General features: G+C 47.3%; 1 protein-coding gene across 3 annotated transcripts in view; it reads right to left on the reverse strand.

The window, feature by feature from the left end:
- LOC129864188 (sister chromatid cohesion protein PDS5 homolog B) overlaps nt 1–19731 on the reverse strand; it is a 94649-nt gene that overhangs the window by 22772 nt on the left and 52146 nt on the right. For 2 of the 3 annotated variants that reach the window (XM_055936874.1, XM_055936872.1), the window contains exons 16-26: nt 17742–17881; nt 14599–14714; nt 14021–14126; nt 13099–13259; nt 11772–11895; nt 11318–11476; nt 11113–11181; nt 6674–6810; nt 6392–6515; nt 5632–5836; nt 327–441 (exon numbers count right to left, since the gene is read on the reverse strand). In XM_055936874.1, the coding sequence (XP_055792849.1) occupies nt 327–441; nt 5632–5836; nt 6392–6515; nt 6674–6810; nt 11113–11181; nt 11318–11476; nt 11772–11895; nt 13099–13259; nt 14021–14126; nt 14599–14714; nt 17742–17881 (1456 nt within the window). Of the gene's footprint in view, nt 1–326; nt 442–5631; nt 5837–6391; nt 6516–6673; nt 6811–11112; nt 11182–11317; nt 11477–11771; nt 11896–11983; nt 12627–13098; nt 13260–14020; nt 14127–14598; nt 14715–17741; nt 17882–19731 lie in introns of those variants that run through there. The other variant, XM_055936873.1, reaches the window with a different exon arrangement.

The following is a 19731-nucleotide window of genomic DNA, read 5'->3' on the forward strand; positions in this document are numbered from 1 at the left end:
TATGACAGCCGACTATGACAGCCGACTATGACAGCCGACTATGACAGCAGACTATAACAGCAGACTATAACAGCAGACTATAACAGCAGACTATGACAGCAGACTATAAACAGCAGACTATAACAGCAGACTATGACAGCAGACTATAAACAGCAGACTATAAACAGCAGACTATAAACAGCAGACTATAAACAGCAGACTATAACAGCAGACTATAAACAGCAGACTATAAACAGCAGACTATAAACAGCAGACTATAACAGCAGACTATAACAGCAGACTATAACAGCAGACTATAAACAGCAGACTATAAACAGCAGACTCACTCCTTGATGTCTTTGAGTTGTTCAATGTCCTGGACCTTGATGTAGTCTGGGTCGTGGACCAGCAGGTGGATGGCATAGGGGACCACATACTCAGGGAGCAGAGAGAATAACTTCTCTGGAATATATAAAAAACACACACACACAGACAGGTTAATACACACCCTGGTCCAACATTAACAATGGCCCACTGGCCCGGGGCAAGTAAAAACATGCATTTGGCCAGTGGATCTAGTCCGACACTGGCCCGGTCAACATCTCAGTGCATTGACGTTCCAGCTCTGTCGCAGTCTGCCATAGAACACTGCGTCTCTGTGCCGTTATTCTGTTACCAAACTTTGCATCGACACGGTTAAAAGGAAATGTGTTTTTTGTAAAATGTCAACAGTGAACATAGACAGTGCTAATTTGATACTATAAAAACGACACCTTGCATTCGTCTGGGCTAACGTAGCCAGATCGATAGCTTCTCTCGTTGGAGAAGAAGTTGTTTTAACCTGTTGGGGATGGGGGCGCTGTTTAGACTATTTATGCTAATTTGGCTAATTTTTGAAACGGCTTCCCACAAAATCCTTGATCGTACAATATGCATATTATTATTATTATTGGATAGAAAACAGTCTATAGTTTCTATAGGAGTTGAAATTTTGTCTCTAAGTGGAACAGAGCCCATTCTACAGCAATTTCCCTGACATGGAGTCAGATTTGAGAAATGTTGGCCACTCTTCTGAAGTCAGTTAAAAGGGCACTGTCATTGCTATGACTATACGGACACTTCTTACGTCTTCCCCTGGATGCCTTTACGTGATGACGATTCCAATGGGGTCGATTGCGCGTTCACAGGCCCTATAAATCAAAAAACCCTGTAGCTAGCAAGTCTTTCCTTGCTGCGTAACGCGCGTGCTGGACACCGACCCGCTCCTGTTCCAAGCGTTAGTTTAGCCTGTTATATTTCTCCGGTCATCTTTTCACTCGTTATAGGAGTTAAAAACATCATAAGGTAGTTAATTTAAAGCGTTTTATAGCAATTTATATCCGTTTAGTGCGATTTTGGGACATTTATTTTTGCAACGATGTGAAAAGTTGGGCACGCTTTTCAGTTCATCCCGAACGCAGTTGACATTTCCACATGGCAAGAGGACAGCTTTCCACCAAAAGACGATTTCTCCCAAGAAAGGATCCTTTGCCCAAGATACTGATGGAAGAACAGCTCAAGGTAGGACATTTTTATTATGATAAATCGTGTTTCTGTCGAAACATTTTAGTGGCTTAGGACGCCATGTTTTTTGACGTAGCTTCGCTTGGCGCAAACTGTATTGAAAAGTAAGGATAAATTAAAAAATGTAATAACGCAATTGTATTAAGAATTAAATTGTCTATCAATCCCTGTCCACCCTATATTTTTTAGTCACGTTTATGAGTATTTATGTATAAGAGTAGATCACTGTCTAAGTGGCGCAAGGACTTTTTCTTTACCAGCTTGTCTACATTTCACATTGTCTAACCATGATTTTGGTGGCTAAATATAAACATTTTCGATCAAACTGTATATGCATGTTGTAATGTGATGTTACAGGAGTGTCATCGGAAGAATTCTGAGAAGGTTAGTGAAAAAATTAATATCTTTTGGCGATGTTGACTTTTATCGCTCACTTTGGCTAGAATCAATGCTGGGCTGCTAATTGCTATGTGCTAAGCTAATATAACGATTTATTGTGTTTTCGCTGTAAGACACTTAGAAAATCTGAAATATTGTCTGTATTCACAGGATCTGTGTCTTTCGATTCGTGTATGCTGTGTATTTTTACGAAATGTTTGATGATTAGTAGTTAGGTAAACACGTTGCTCATTGTAATTATTCTAGTCCATTTGTGACGGTGGGTGCAATTGTAAACTATGCCATCTACCTGAAATATGCACTTTTTTCTAACAAAACCTATCCCATACCATAAATATGTTATCAGACTGTCATCTAATGAGTTTTTTTGTTGGTTAGGGGCTATAAATATCTTAGTTTAGCCGAATTGGTGATGGCTACTGGTGTTGGTGGACAAATAAAAGATGGTGGATTATGCTAATGTGTTTTTAGGTAATAGATGTACATCTTTACATATTGTGTCTTCCCTGTAAAACATTTTAAAAATCGGAAATGTTGACTGGATTCACAAGATCTGTGTCTTTCATTAGCTGTATTGGACTTTAATGTGTGAAAGTTAAATATTTAAAAAAAATATTTTTTTTGAATTTCGCGGCACTGGTTTTTCAGTGGGGGGGGGGGGGGGGGGTGGGCCGCTAGCGCTACGCTGATCCTAGACAGGTTAAAAGAGCAACGTCCTATTTTTCCCCACACACACAGCACTTGGATGGCATAGGACTGACCTGGTATCTTAGAGCAGATTGACTTAGAATATGTGGACAACTATAAATATCTAGGTGTCTGGTTAGACTGTAAACTCTCCTTCCAGACTCACATTAAGCATCTCCAATCCAAAGTTACATCTAGAATCGGCTTCCTATATCGCAACAAAACCTCCTTCACTCATGCTGCCAAACACACCCTCGTAAAACTGACCATCCTACCGATCCTCGACTTCGGCGATGTCCTCTATAAAATAGCCTCCAACACTCTACTCAGCAAACTGGATGTAGTCTATCACAGTGCCATCAGTTTTGTCACCAAAGCCACATATACTACCCACCACGCTCTCGTTGGTTGGCCCTCGCTTCATACTCGTCGCCAAACCCACTGGCTCCAGGTCATCTACAAGTCTCTGCTAGGTAAAGCCCCGCCTTATCTCAGCTCACTGGTCACCATAGCAGCACCCACCCGTAGCACGCGCTCTAGCAGGTATATTTCACTGGTCACCCCCAAAGCCAATTCCTAATTCGGCCGCCTTTCCTTCCAGTTCTCTGCTGCCAATGACTGGAACGAACTGCAAAAATCTCTGAAGCTGGAGACTCGTATCTCCCTCTAACTTTAAGCACCAGCTGTCAGAGCAGCTCACAGATCACTGCACCTGTACATAGCCCATCTGTAAACAGCCCATCTATCTACCTCATCCCCATACTATATTTATTTATTTATCTTGCTCCTTTGCAGCCCAGTATCTCTGCTTGCACACTCATCTTCTGCACATCTACCATTCCAGTGTTTAATTGCTATATTGTAATTACTGCGTCACCATGGCCTATTTATTGCCTTAACTCCCTTATCTTACCTCATTTGCACATGCTGTATATAGATTTTTTGTTTTATTTTGTTCTACTGTATTATTGACTATGTTTGTTTACTCCATGTGTAACTCTGTGTTGTTGTTTTTGTCGCATTGCTTTTCTTTATCTTGGCCAGGTCGCAATTGCAAATGAGAACTTGTTCTCAACTAGCCTACCTGGTTAAATAAAGGTTAAATAAAAATAAAGATTAAATAGTATCCAGGACTGGTTTCATAGAGCAGATTAAATAGTAACCAGGACTGGTTTGGTTTCATAGAGTAGATTAAATAGTATCCAGGACTGGTTTCATAGAGCAGATTAAATAGTAACCAGGACTGGTTTGGTTTCATAGAGTAGATTAAATAGTAACCAGGACTGGTTTGGTTTCATAGAGCAGATTAAATAGTATCCAGGACTGGTTTCATAGAGTAGATTAAATAGTAACCAGGACTGGTTTCATAGAGTAGATTAAATAGTAACCAGGACTGGTTTCATAGAGTAGATTAAATAGTAACCAGGACTGGTTTCATAGAGCAGATTAAATAGTATCCAGGACTGGTTTCATAGAGTAGATTAAATAGTAACCAGGACTGGTTTCATAGAGTAGATTAAATAGTAACCAGGACTGGTTTCATAGAGTAGATTAAATAGTAACCAGGACTGGTTTCATAGAGCAGATTAAATAGTATCCAGGACTGGTTTCATAGAGCAGATTAAATAGTAACCAGGACTGGTTTCATAGAGTAGATTAAATAGTAACCAGGACTGGTTTCATAGAGTAGATTAAATAGTAACCAGGACTGGTTTCATAAAGCAGATTAAATAGTAACCAGGACTGGTTTCATAAAGCAGATTAAATAGTAACCAGGACTGGTTTCATAGAGCAGATTAAATAGTAACCAGGACTGGTTTGGTTTCATAGAGTAGATTAAATAGTATCCAGGACTGGTTTCATAGAGCAGATTAAATAGTAACCAGGACTGGTTTCATAGAGTAGATTAAATAGTAACCAGGACTGGTTTCATAGAGTAGATTAAATAGTATCCAGGACTGGTTTCATAGAGCAGATTAAATAGTAACCAGGACTGGTTTCATAGAGCAGATTAAATAGTAACCAGGACTGGTTTCATAGAGCAGATTAAATAGTAACCAGGACTGGTTTCATAGAGCAGATTAAATAGTAACCAGGACTGGTTTCATAGAGCAGATTAAATAGTAACCAGGACTGGTTTCATAGAGCAGATTAAATAGTAACCAGGACTGGTTTCATAGAGTAGATTAAATAGTAACCAGGACTGGTTTCATAGAGTAGATTAAATAGTAACCAGGACTGGTTTCATAGAGTAGATTAAATAGTAACCAGGAATGGTTTCATAGAGCAGATTAAATAGTAACCAGGACTGGTTTCATAGAGCAGATTAAATAGTAACCAGGACTGGTTTCATAAAGCAGATTAAATAGTAACCAGGACTGGTTTCATAGAGTAGATTAAATAGTAACCAGGACTGGTTTCATAGAGTAGATTAAATAGTAACCAGGACTGGTTTCATAGAGTAGATTAAATAGTAACCAGGACTGGTTTCATAAAGCAGATTAAATAGTAACCAGGACTGGTTTCATAAAGCAGATTAAATAGTATCCAGGACTGGTTTCATAGAGTAGATTAAATAGTAACCAGGACTGGTTTCATAGAGCAGATTAAATAGTAACCAGGACTGGTTTCATAGAGTAGATTAAATAGTAACCAGGACTGGTTTCATAGAGTAGATTAAATAGTATCCAGGACTGGTTTCATAGAGTAGATTAAATAGTATCCAGGACTTTCTCCTGATGTTGATATTATTGACCAGACACTGCCTGGTGTGTGTGTGTGTGTGTGTGTGTGTGTGTGTGTGTGTGTGTGTGTGTGTGTGTGTGTGTGTGTGTGTGTGTGTGTGTGTGTGTGTGTGTGTGTGTGTGTGTGTGTGTGTGTGTGTGTGTGTGTGTGTGTGTGTGTGTGTGTGTGTGTGTGTGTGTGTGTGTGTGTGTGTGTGTGTGTGTGTGTGTGTGTGTGTGTGTGTGTGTGTGTGTGTGTGTGTGTGCTCATCTCCCTCACCACTGACAGCAGCGTGTTGTTTAAGGTACTCTCTCCTGATTGTAATGTTCTTCACCAGACACTGCCTGGCATGGGCCCGTCTCTCCTTCACAGGGTCCTTGGCACACAGGGCAAACACCGCCAGGTACTCCAGGGGCAGACGCAGGCGGCACAGACCCTTATGGAGCTTCTGGGCAAAACCTTGACGCACCTGGTAACACTCATCCTGGAGAGAGAGGTGAGGAGAGAGAGGGGGAGAGAGGTGAGGAGAGAGAGGGGGAGAGAGAGGTGAGGAGAGAGAGGGGGAGAGAGAGGTGAGGAGAGAGAGGGTGAGGGGGGAGAGAGAAGGGGAGGGAGGTAGAGAGGTGGAGAGAGGTAGAGGGAGGGAGGTAGAGGGAGGGGGGAGAGAGAGGCAGAGAGGTGGAGGGAGGTAGATAGAGGGAGGGGGGAGAGAGAGGGAGGGAGGTAGAGGGAGGGGGGTAGAGGGAGAGAGATGAGGAGAAGGGGGGGGAGAGAGGGGGAGGGAGGGGGGTAGAGAGGTAGAGATGAGGAGAGGGGGGGGAGAGGGGGAGGGAGGGGGGTAGAGAGGTAGAGATGAGGAGAGGGGGGGGGGAGAGGGGGAGGGAGGGAGTTAGAGATGAGGAGGGGGGGAGAAGGGGAGGGAGGTAGAGGGGAGAGAGAGAGGGGGAGGGAGGGAGGTAGATGAGTAGGTGTTTTGAATGAGAGAAGAACAGGACATGTGTGTGTCGTGGAAAGTGTTTTAGAGTGTGTGTGTTCTTACATTGATGACCAGGGCACAGAGTTGGTACTGCTCTAGAGTGATGATCTCATGGTAGCAGGGCTCCTGTGCCAGCTTCAGTAGGGCACACGCTGCTGCCAACCTCAGCCTAGACATATCTGGTTTACTGTGGGGGGGAGGGAGGGAGAGGGGAGGGGAGAGGCGGTGTGGAGAGTTAGAGAGAGAAGAATGTGTCAGGTGTGTCAAAGTCCTAGTAAATGCTGGTGTGTGATGTAATATGGTGTGTGTGTGTGTGTGTGTGTGTGTGTGTGTGTGATGTGTTACCCCATCTTGCCCTGCTCTGTCAGGTCTCCATCACTGTGTAGTATAGCAGTCAGCATCCTCAGAGTGGAGTTACCAGACTTAGACAGGGTGTTCTTTACGCCCAACAACCACCTCACCATCAACTTGATACCCTGGATCTACAGACACAGAGACAGAGAGGCACAGAGAGAGAGAGACGCACAGAGACAGAGAGAGAGAGAAAGAAAGACAAAGAGAGACAGAGTGAAAGAGAAAGAGAGAGAGGGTGGGTGGGAAGGAAGGAGGGAGAGGTTACAAACCTTTGCTTTGAATGGGGACAGCAGACTTTCCAACCCGTAACATTATTTCTGAGTATCACTTCAGTGCAGCGGGGGCATCCCCGGGCCCCTACGGTGCAGCGGGGGCAACCCTGGGCCCCCACGGTGCAGCGGGGGCAACCCCGGGCCCCCACGGTGCAGCGGGGGCATCCCCAGGCCCCCACGGTGCAGCGGGGGCATCCCCGGGCCCCCACGGTGCAGCGGGGGCATCCCCGGGCCCCTACGGTGCAGCGGGGGCATCCCCGGGCCCCTACGGTGCAGCGGGGGCACCCCCGGGCCCCTACGGTGCAGCGGGGGCATCCCCGGGCCCCTACGGTGCAGCGGGGGCATCCCCGGGCCCCTACGGTGCAGCGGGGGCATCCCCGGGCCCCTACGGTGGCGCGTGACACCCACACTGCTCAAATCATAGGCAAATGCACCTTTTTAGCCTCATAATGATGTTGGCAGGACACATTCTCAGTAGGCATGGTAGGTTATAGACTGTTCTGGGTACTCTTCAGTAGCTAACTAGAAATATTTTTTAATGTACAATCAGGGTTCTCCCTCGATTTTCAGACCGGGTGAAGCTCAAGTAGGTTTAAGTTTGGTTGTGTGTGGGGAGGGGTACAGAGGGGGGAGGTGAAGTTGGTTTAAGTTGGGTTGTGTGTGTGTGTGTGTGTGTGTGTGTGTGTGTGTGTGTGTGTTTTGCATGGTTGACAAACCTATAACTGCCATTTCCTGAAACCTATAGTCTTAAATGATATCAAAAAATATAGCCAACAGTCTTTCTGTGAAGGTCTGTATTAGAGGAACAGATCTCTGCCACGTCTGTTCCCATCCACACAGCCAACTACCGCACCACACAGCCAACTACCGCAACACCGCACCACACAGCCAACTACCGCACCACACAGCCAACTACAGCAACACCACACCACACAGCCAACTACCGCAACACCGCACCACACAGCCAACTACCGCACCACACAGCCAGCTACAGCAACACCACACCACACAGCCAACTACCGCAACACCGCACCACACAGCCAACTACCGCACCACACAGCCAACTACCACAACACCGCACCACACAGCCAACTACCGCACCACACAGCCAACTACCGCACCACACAGCCAACTACCGCAACACCGCACCACACAGCCAACTACCACAACACCGCACCACACAGCCAACTACCGCAACACCGCACCACACAGCCAACTACCGCAACACCGCACCACACAGCCAACTACCGCACCACACAGCCAGCTACAGCAACACCACACCACACAGCCAACTACCGCAACACCGCACCACACAGCCAACTACCGCACCACACAGCCAACTACAGCAACACCACACCACACAGCCAACTACCGCAACACCGCACCACACAGCCAACTACCGCACCACACAGCCAGCTACAGCAACACCACACCACACAGCCAACTACCGCAACACCGCACCACACAGCCAACTACCGCACCACACAGCCAACTACCACAACACCGCACCACACAGCCAACTACCGCACCACACAGCCAACTACCGCACCACACAGCCAACTACCGCAACACCGCACCACACAGCCAACTACCACAACACCGCACCACACAGCCAACTACCGCAACACCGCACCACACAGCCAACTACCGCAACACCGCACCACACAGCCAACTACCGCACCACACAGCCAGCTACAGCAACACCACACCACACAGCCAACTACCGCAACACCGCACCACACAGCCAACTACCGCACCACACAGCCAACTACCACAACACCGCACCACACAGCCAACTACCGCACCACACAGCCAACTACCGCACCACACAGCCAACTACCACAACACCCGGTCCCTCGCACCTACTACCGCTGTGGAGATCAAAGCATGTGCGGGCAAGACTGTGTTCTCGCTTAGTTGACTAAACGATGTAGCTAACTACCGTTACCTTCCGTTGTTATGATCCCTTCGCTAAGGAGCTAACTACCTTCCGTCGTTATGATCCCTTCGCTAAGGAGCTAACTACCTTCCGTTGTTATGGTCCGTTCGCTAAGGAGCTAACTACCTTCCGTTGTTATGGTCCCTTCGCTAAGGAGCTAACTACCTTCCGTTGTTATGATCCCTTCGCTAAGGAGCTAACTACCTTCCGTCGTTATGAAGCCTTCGCTAAGGAGCTAACTACCTTCCGTTGTTATGATCCCTTCGCTAAGGAGCTAACTACCTTCTGTTATGATCCCTTCGCTAAGGAGCTAACTACCTTCCGTTGTTATGGTCCGTTCGCTAAGGAGCTAACTACCACATAATAGTGGTTATGTTCTTGATTAACACATCTTGACTAATTTTGTAAAATGTATTTTGCTAACAATTGGTTCTCCATTTTCCCTACTCTTTCACCTCACATCAGTGTTGTCAACGGACCAAGAGGAGAGCTGCCATCTAGCTGGAGGGAGTAAAATAGTACTATAACTATGGGGGGGGGGGGGGGGGGGGGGGGGGGCAGAGAGCTAGAGATGTGTTATCCTCGCCCAAGTCCTCTGATTGGCTCAGCTCCAACTTCAGACGGATGATTCAAAAACCACAATGTGCTAGAAGCCTATTTCAGCGTATTTTATGGCAGTTTTTCGTACCAGCATACTTTGACCTCAAAATGCGTACAGGTTGGCAAGTCTAGTACAGTGAGACAGAGCTGGGGGAGAAGGACAGACAGAGGAGGGGGACATGGAGAAAGGGACCAGAAGAGGAGAGGGGGGAGGTTGGGGAAGGAGGTAGAGGAGAGGGGGTAGGTTGGGGAAGGAGGTAGAGGAGAGGTTGGGGAAGGAGGTAGAGGAGAGGGGGGAGGTTGGGGAAGGAGGTAGAGGAGAGGGGGAGGTTGGGGAAGGAGGTAGAGGAGAGGGGGAGGTTGGGGAAGGAGGTAGAGGAGAGGGGGAGGTTGGGGAAGGAGGTAGAGGAGAGGGGGAGGTTGGGGAAGGAGGTAGAGGAGAGGGGGGAGGTTGGGGAAGGAGGTAGAGGAGAGGGGGAGGTTGGGGAAGGAGGTAGAGGAGAGGGGGGAGGTTGGGGAAGGAGGTAGAGGAGAGGGGGAGGTTGGGGAAGGAGGTAGAGGAGAGGGGGAGGTTGGGGAAGGAGGTAGAGGAGAGGGGGTAGGTTGGGGAAGGAGGTAGAGGAGAGGTTGGGGAAGGAGGTAGAGTAGAGGGGGGAGGTTGGGGAAGGAGGTAGAGGAGAGGGGGAGGTTGGGGAAGGAGGTAGAGGAGAGGGGGGAGGTTGGGGAAGGAGGTAGAGGAGAGGGGAGGTTGGGGAAGGAGGTGGAGGAAGAAGAAGAGAGGAGGAGGTTGGGGAAGGAGGTAGAGGAGAGGGGGTAGGTTGGGGAAGGAGGTAGAGGAGAGGGGGTAGGTTGGGGAAGGAGGTAGAGGAGAGGGGGAGGTTGGGGAAGGAGGTAGAGGAGAGGGGGGAGGTTGGGGAAGGAGGTGGAGGAAGAAGAAGAGAGGAGGAGGTTGGGGAAGGAGGTAGAGGAGGGGAGAGGTTGGGGAAGGAGGTAGAGGAGAGGGGGTAGGTTGGGGAAGGAGGTAGAGGAGAGGGGGTAGGTTGGGGAAGGAGGTGGAGGAGAGGGGAGAGGTTGGGGAAGGAGGTGGAGGAAGAAGAAGAGAGGAGGAGGTTGGGGAAGGAGGTAGAGGAGAGGGGGAGGTTGGGGAAGGAGGTAGAGGAGAGGGGGTAGGTTGGGGAAGGAGGTGGAGGAGAGGGGAGAGGTTGGGGAAGGAGGTGGAGGAAGAAGAAGAGAGGAGGAGGTTGGGGAAGGAGGTAGAGGAGAGGGGGAGGTTGGGGAAGGAGGTGGAGGAGAGGGGAGAGGTTGGGGAAGGAGGTGGAGGAGAGGGGGAGGTTGGGGAAGGAGGTGGAGGAGAGGGGAGAGGTTGGGGAAGGAGGTGGAGGAGAGGGGAGAGGTTGGGGAAGGAGGTGGAGGAAGAAGAAGAGAGGAGGAGGTTGGGGAAGGAGGTAGAGGAGAGGGGGAGGTTGGGGAAGGAGGTAGAGGAGAGGGGGAGGTTGGGGAAGGAGGTAGAGGAGAGGGGGAGGTTGGGGAAGGAGGTAGAGGAGAGGGGGAGGTTGGGGAAGGAGGTGGAGGAGAGGGGAGAGGTTGGGGAAGGAGGTGGAGGAAGAAGGGAAACCAACCTTGGCCAGGGTTTCAGAAGACACCTCATCATCAGGGACCCACAGCTTGGTGGTCTTCTTACCTGGGATCTACACAACAAGCACACATCCACAATAAACAGAGGATGTTAAAACCAGGAACACTGTGATAGCTTCTCCTCTCAAATGAAAAGACGTAAGTGTTCTGTGTGTGTGTGTGTGTGTGTGTGTGTGTGTGTGTGCCCACCCTGTCGCTCATGAGCAGGTCCTTGACTATGAAGTTGGCCACCAGTGATTTGAGCGGAGCGGCAAACTGTTCTGGGGCCAGCAGAGCCAGGTGACCCAGAGTTGTGAGAGGAGTTATCAGCTGATCCAGGTCCTCAAGGTCCAGGCCTTTTTGCAGTGGCTGGGAAGAGAGAGACAAGACATTTAACTATTTACTTTTATCATCTGTTTACATGTGTAGAACTTCCAAGGGCCGGTTTCCCTAGACACAGATTAAACCTTGGCCCAAAAATAACTTTCAATGGAGAATTAATATTCAGAAAGCTTTTTAGTCGCTCTTCCGGTTGGAATATAATATTTCATAATATAACTTTTGTAAAATATTTTATTAAATTATTGATTGATTGGAAAGACGACTGAAGAAGCGTAAATATTAGGAGAAAAATTCTAGATCGTAAAGGCAGACTGGTCCTCACCTCAAAGATCTGAGCGAAGTGTGTGTCTCTGTGTGTGAACATGGCATGGATACAGTGGATGGCATATTTGGCCTGGCGAGGGGGTCCTCTCTTAGCTTTGGTCTGCAGTACTGGCAGCAGAACACTAGGAGGAGAAGAGGAGAGCATTAGAGGAAGGACCCCCACAGTAACAAACCAAATGGTCTGCAGTACTGGCAGCAGACCACTAGGGGGACAAGAGGAGAGCATTAGAGGAAGGACCCCCCCACTGTAACAAACCAAATGGTCTGCAGTACTGGCAGCAGAACACTAGGAGGACAAGAGGAGAGCATTAGAGGAAGGACCCCCACAGTAACAAACCAAATGGTCTGCAGTACTGGCAGCAGACCACTAGGGGGACAAGAGGAGAGCATTAGAGGAAGGACCCCCACTGTAACAAACCAAATGGTCTGCAGTACTGGCAGCAGAACACTAGGAGGACAAGAGGAGAGCATTAGAGGAAGGACCCCCACTGTAACAAACCAAATGGTCTGCAGTACTGGCAGCAGACCACTAGGAGGACAAGAGGAGAGCATTAGAGGAAGGACCCCCACAGTAACAAACCAAATGGTCTGCAGTACTGGCAGCAGAACACTAGGAGGACAAGAGGAGAGCATTAGAGGAAGGACCCCCACTGTAACAAACCAAATGGTCTGCAGTACTGGCAGCAGACCACTAGGAGGACAAGAGGAGAGCATTAGAGGAAGGACCCCCACTGTAACAAACCAAATGGTCTGCAGTACTGGCAGCAGACCACTAGGAGGACAAGAGGAGAGCATTAGAGGAAGGACCCCCACTGTAACAAACCAAATGGTCTGCAGTACTGGCAGCAGAACACTAGGAGGACAAGAGGAGAGCATTAGAGGAAGGAATTATGGGGAAATAATTCATACACTAGAAGGCTGTTTTACACACCACAGCAGCTTGTTCAATGGGATGCAATGTCCTAAAAATCTCCAAGACTTTCTACCAATTGTTGGAGACATTAGCCGACTCGTTATGTTCTAATCTATAGAAAGATGATTATTTGACGTGGTCGGCTGTACCAGCGACTTCAGTCTAATAATAACACCAAGGGAACACAATCAAAGAGCTTTATGGGGAAACATTTCTATACATCAAGAAATGGAAAGCAGGAAAAAGTGAACTCACGACTTGATGCGAGGAAGGTATGTGTGTGTGTGTGTGTGTGTGTGTGTGTGTGTGTGTGTGTGTGTGTGTGTGTGTGTGTGTGTGTGTGTGTGTGTATGTATGTATGTATGTGTGTGTACACATCTAATGCAACACAACCATTTGACATTAAACTCACGACTTGATGTGAGGGAAGCTCTCCTCCATCTTGCTGCCTGTGTTTTTAAATATCTGCAGCGCCGCCTCGGCCACCTTCTCATCATCCATCTTCAGACAGCCCAGCAGGGATTCAAACGTCTCCGCAGAGTGGAACGACACCGGGTGGGTAAACGACAGGACCTGGAGGGAGGGGGGGATGAGAGAAGGGTGAATGACAACAGAGAGAGAAAGCACAGGTAGCCAGAGGATAAAAAGAGAGAGAGAGAGGGATGAGAGAAGGGTGAATGACAACAGAGACAGAAAGCACAGGTAGCCAGAGAGGATAAAGAGAGAGAGAGGGGGGGATGAGAGAAGGGTGAATGACAACAGAGACAGAAAGCACAGGTAGCCAGAGAGGATAAAGAGAGAGAGAGAGGGATGAGAGAAGGGTGAATGACAACAGAGACAGAAAGCACAGGTAGCCAGAGAGGATAAAGAGAGAGAGAGAGAGGGGGGATGAGAGAAGGGTGAATGACAACAGAGACAGAAAGCACAGGTAGCCAGAGAGGATAAAGAGAGAGAGAGAGAGGGATGAGAGAAGGGTGAACGACAACAGAGACAGAAAGCACAGGTAGCCAGAGGATAAAGAGAGAGAGAGGGGGGGGGTGAGAGAAGGGTGAATGACAACAGAGACAGAAAGCACAGGTAGCCAGAGAGGATAAAGAGAGAGAGAGAGGGGGGGGGTGAGAGAAGGGTGAATGACAACAGAGACAGAAAGCACAGGTAGCCAGAGAGGATAAAGAGAGAGAGAGAGGGGGATGAGAGAAGGGTGAATGACAACAGAGACAGAAAGCACAGGTAGCCAGAGAGGATAAAGAGAGAGAGAGGGGGATGAGAGAAGGGTGAATGACAACAGAGACAGAAAGCACAGGTAACCAGAGAGGATTAAAAGAGAGAGATACCTTGAGTAGTTCCAGTCCTGCCCTGATGGCCTGTTCAGTAGGAACTCCCTCTTCATCATCCTCAGCTGTTCCATCTATCGACTTGTTCACCTGCTTTACCAGAGCACTGAGAGGGAGGGAAGTAGAGAGGGATGGATGGAGAGAGAGAGGGAGGGAGAGGGAAGTAGAAAGGGAGGGATGGAGATAAGTAGAGAGGGATGGATGGAGAGAGAGAGGGAGGGAGAGGTAGAGAGGGATGGATGGAGAGAGGGAGGGAAGTAGAGAGGGAGGGATGGAGGTAGAGAGGGAGGGAGAGGGAGGTAGAGAGAGAGGGATGGAGGTAGAGAGAGAGGGATGGAGGTAGAGAGAGGGATGGAGGTAGAGAGAGGGATGGAGGTAGAGAGAGGGATGGAGGTAGAGAGAGGGATAAGGTAGAGAGAGGGATGGAGGGAGGGGTAGATAGAGGAGGGAGGGAGGGCATAAGAGAGAGAAAACAACATAAGCAAATCATAGATAAATCACCTTGTGTGTTAGTGTGTGCGCGCTAGTGTGTGTTGGGGTGTGTATTACCTGATAGACTCTGTGTCGATGCGCATTACCTGATAGACTCTGTGTCGATGTGTACAGGAGCAATTCTTTCCAGCAGGAACTTGACCATCTCTAAGAAGGGATTACTGGGCTGTTTAGGACTGCCTAACTTCTTAGTGATGTCTCTCTGGAGGACGGACACACACACACACACACACACACACACACACACACACACACACACACACACACACACACACACACACACACACACACACACACATACACACACACACACACACACACACACACACACACACAAACGGTTTCTGTTAGGGAAATGTGGCATCAGACATTTGACTGGCAGCATTTTATTTTACCGGACATCTTCAGAAATTTTCCGGGACCCATATGCATTAAGTAACCTGATTATGGCGTCCACCCACGGTGTTCAGAATGACATTTAGTTCATGGCAATTCATCTTAACAGAACATGCATGTCGAGGATGTGAGATCCCTTCTTACTAAAGTCCAATGCCCACATTTTTCCTCAGCCATCAAGATGAGTAACAAACAGCAAAATCACTAGCCTATGTCAATCTACTATCCCCCATAAAATAGAAAAGTTTCCCTATTCTATTGGTCAACTTGTCGAGAAATACAAATTATACCTAACAGACTCTGGGACAGTTGTGGGACGATAGATCCCAAATTCATACAACCAGCCTAGGCTACATTAAAGAAAAAATACATTAAGAAAATATATATATAAAAGAAATGCAACAGGTCACAATGTTTAGCTTAAACATTTTGATAATCTATGATTTCTTCACATTATAAGCTACGCAAGGCAGTAGGCTACGCAAGGCAGTAGGCTACGCAAGGCAGTAGGCTACGCAAAAATGTTCGTTCCATAATGCAATTAGCAGACAAACACTTGTCCAAAGTGAGCGGTTTCATGTCTATTAGAAAAGTAGAAAGAGGGGAGATCTAAGATGTAACAACTAGCATGGGATGCTAACATGACTAGGATTTATCAACAACTAGCATGGGATGCTAACATGACTAGGATTATCAACAACTAGCATGGGATGCTAACATGACTAGGATAATCAACAACTAGCACGGGATGCTAATATGACTAGGATTATCAACAACTAGCATGGGATGCTAATATGACTAGGATTATCAACAACTAGCATGGGATGCTAATATGACTAGGATTATCAACAACTAGCATGGGATGCTAACATGACTAGGATTATCAACAACTAGCATGGGATGCTAACATGACTAGGATAATCAACAACTAGCACGGGATGCTAATATGACTAGGATTATCAACAACTAGCATGGGATGCTAATATGACTAGGATTATCAACAACTAGCATGGGGATGCTAATATGACTAGGATTATCAACAACTAGCACGGGATGCTAATATGACTAGGATTATCAACAACTAGCATGGGATGCTAATATGACTAGGATTATCAACAACTAGCATGGGGATGCTAATATGACTAGGATTATCAACAACTAGCATGGGGATGCTAATATGACTAGGATTATCAACAACTAGCACGGGATGCTAATATGACTAGAATTATCAACAACTAGCATGGGATACTTCTTTTGGTTACAGGACAATGAAAGAACGTTTCAGATTTTGCTACTTTGAAGCAAGGTAAAACATGCCTCATAATATGTTGTAAAATGTTCAGCTTTCCAACAATTAAGTGTATGTTTTCAAAATGCGTACTGCCTCCAGCTCATTGCAAAGTGGTGTGTGACGGGCTGATGAAGCCTGCTTTTCGTTGCCGATACATTTGCTGTTTGAGAGGCTGTAACAGCAGCAGCTGTCTGACAGATTTTACACTCCAAGGCTCTGTATCTGTGTAACAGTTTAACTTTAGTCCGTCCCCTCGCCCCGACCCGGGCGCGAACCAGGGACCCTCTGCACACATCAACAACAGTCACCCACGAAGCATCGTTACCCATCGCTCCACAAAAGCCGCGGCCCTTGCAGAGCAAGGGGAACCACTACTTCAAGGTCTCAAAGCGAGTGACGTCACCGATTGAAATGCTATTAGCGCGCACCACCGCTAACTAGCTAGCCATTTCACATCGGTTACATCTGTATGCTGTGTGGTAAATAAGATACATAACAAATAGAAACACACGCATCAATTTAAATCAACTAAATTGTGTAAATTATCCTATAGACATGACCGGTCAAATGTATTTCCATGGACTGGTGTTAATGAATAGGCTGAAAAGCATTATGGGATTGTTTTCCTTCTTCTACCGAACATTTGGCTGGTGCCAATTTACTTTATCGGCTTTTCAACAAAAACAAAAAAATTCCGGCCAAAAGCCGGCTAATACCGGCTGACGGAAAACCCTGGTACACACACATATCAGTACAATCTCACACACACACACACACACACCAGTATAACAGTTTACTGGGCTGTTTAGGACTGCCTGGCTTCCTAGTGAAGTCTCTCTGTAGAAGGATAAGTAACGGGGGCCCTGGGTGGAGCAGCAGTCGAGGCAACACTACAGCCTGGGGTTCGATCCTGTCACGTTTCAGAGGAAGGCCAGGCGGGTCACGTTTCAGAGGACAGCCAGGCGGGTCACGTTTCAGAGGACAGCCAGGCGGGTCATGTTTCAGAGGACAGCCAGGCGGGTCACGTTTCAGAGGACAGCCAGGCGGGTCACGTTTCAGAGGACAGCCAGGCGGGTCACGTTTCAGAGGACAGCCAGGCGGGTCACGTTTCAGAGGACAGCCAGGCGGGTCACGTTTCAGAGGACAGCCAGGCGGGTCACGTTTCAGAGGACAGCCAGGCGGGTCACGTTTCAGAGGACAGCCAGGCGGGTCACGTTTCAGAGGACAGGCAGGCGGGTCACGTTTCAGAGGACAGGCAGGCGGGTCACGTTTCAGAGGACAGCCAGGCGGGTCACGTTTCAGAGGACTCATGACTCCACCTTTGCCTCTCCCGAGCCCATTGAGAAGTTACAGAGATGAGCCAAGGGACCTAATTATACGCTCGTGGCCACACCACCCTGAACACGCCTGTTAGGGCCTGGTTAGAACTGGGACAGGAGACCGCCTGGGAATACCAGGCGCCGTAAGCAACAACAACAGAAAAAGCAACTAAAAAAGGAAGAAAGGATAAGTAATAAAAACACACACGCTCTCTCTACTCACCACACAGACTTGGGCCTGTTTGCAGGAGCAGGCCGGTGAGACCAGGGTCTCTAGTTGGTTTCTAATCCGCTCATCATCATCCAAGACCTGGGCTAGCTTCTTCACAAAGTCCTGGGCCTTGCCTGGGTCTGGAAGGTTCCCTGGAGATACACGGGGGGGGGGAGTTGGTTAGTGTTGAGAGAGAGTGTGTGTGGTGAGTGTGCACTTAGAAAATAAAGGTTCTTAGGCTGTCCCCAAATGTATTTATTTTTTACTCTTGGTTAACCGAATGTGATCTGTTCTTTCGACCAATCGATTGGTCAAAATGTTTAAACGTGCATTTTTCCATATACCCAATGTGTTTTAATAAAATCAACTATATACATTAAGCTTGTCTGATGCTTTAAGTGCACTGTTTGCTGAAGTAAGACAAATGCCTCAAGAGGGAATCAGAGATCTAGATAACCAGAAGAAAAATAACTTTCCTCTTCACCTCTCCTGCTGGCCAGATTCAGCCATTACTCTCCTGAAGATGCCGGTAATAGGCTACACGAGGAGTCGGCAACCTTTCTCATGTTGAATGCAAATGTATCTTACCATTTCTACCGATCTACCAGTTGTGGTTTTCATATGCACATTTTTATGACAGTTTCATTTAATTTACAATAACGTCTTCATATCTCAAAATCATTTTCATGTGGTTAATCAAAATTCTATCTAAATTAATATCCCATAAAATCACATTGGCTACACACGGCCTGTCTGCAACCAACTTGAAACACTGCACCAACTATTAACTTGGGTCCACAGCCTGAAGCTTGCACTAGCGATCTTGCAACATTGTATAAAATATTCTGGGCCCTCAGTTTCCCCGCCAGTGAGCTCGGGACAGACACAGCTGTAGGCTATTTTCACAAGGGATCAGAAGCAGTGGTTGACTTGGGCAGGAGCTCACCGGAGTGGAGTACCGGCACCTCAAATGTTCTACTGCTTGAGCTCCTGTTCCTCTTGTCGAATATTATCTCTAAAGTATTGTGGAGCTCCTGTTCCTCTTATAGAATATTATCTCTAAAGTATTGTGGAGCTCCTGTTCCTCTTGTAGAATATTATCTCTAAAGTATTGTGGATCTCCTGTTCCTCTTGTAGAATATTAGCTCAAAAGTATTGTGGATCTCCTGTTCCTCTAATAGAATATTATCTCTAAAGTATTGTGGATCTCCTATTCCTCTTATAGAATATTATCTCTAAAGTATTGTGGAGCTCCTGTTCCTCTTGTAGAATATTATCTCAAAAGTATTGTGGAGCTCCTGTTTCTCTTGTAGAATATTATCTCTAAAGTATTGTGGAGCTCCTGTTCCTCTTGTAGAATATCATCTCTAAAGTATTGTGGAGCTCCTGTTCCTCTTATAGAATATTATCTCTAAAGTATTGTGGAGCTCCTGTTCCTCTTGTAGAATATTATCTCTAAAGTATTGTGGAGCTCCTGTTCCTCTTGTAGAATATTATCTCTAAAGTATTGTGGAGCTCCTGCACCTAAATATAAACAGTACCAGCACGCGAAATGAGTAACAGAACCTATTTCAGTCCAACTCAAGAACTGATAAGAAGTAATCAGGGTTCTGGAAAGATACTTCAGATACATTGAGGAACTATTGTCATTCTAAACGGATGTAAAAACAGACTTTGTTTGCTTGATGTTTGAGGTGAAGAAAATGTTACTTTGAGAAGCTCCACAGGTCATTAGTGGTGGTGCGTTAGGCCAATCAGAAGACTGGAGACCCGGGTTCGTTCCCGGGCCGTGTCACAACCGGCTCTGATCGGGATTACCATAGGGCGGCGCACAATTGTCCCAGTGTCGTCTGGGTTAGGGGAGGGTTTAACCAGGAGGGCTTTACTTGGCTCTTCGCCCTCTAGCGACCCCTTGTGGCGGGCCGGGCGCATACAAGCAAAACTCGGTGGTCAGTTGAACGGTGTTTCCTCAGACACATTGGTGCGGCTGGCTTCCGGGTTA

The sequence above is a fragment of the Salvelinus fontinalis genome, chromosome 10, assembly GCF_029448725.1.
Source record: "Salvelinus fontinalis isolate EN_2023a chromosome 10, ASM2944872v1, whole genome shotgun sequence".
NCBI classification, from domain to species: Eukaryota; Metazoa; Chordata; class Actinopteri; order Salmoniformes; family Salmonidae; genus Salvelinus; species Salvelinus fontinalis.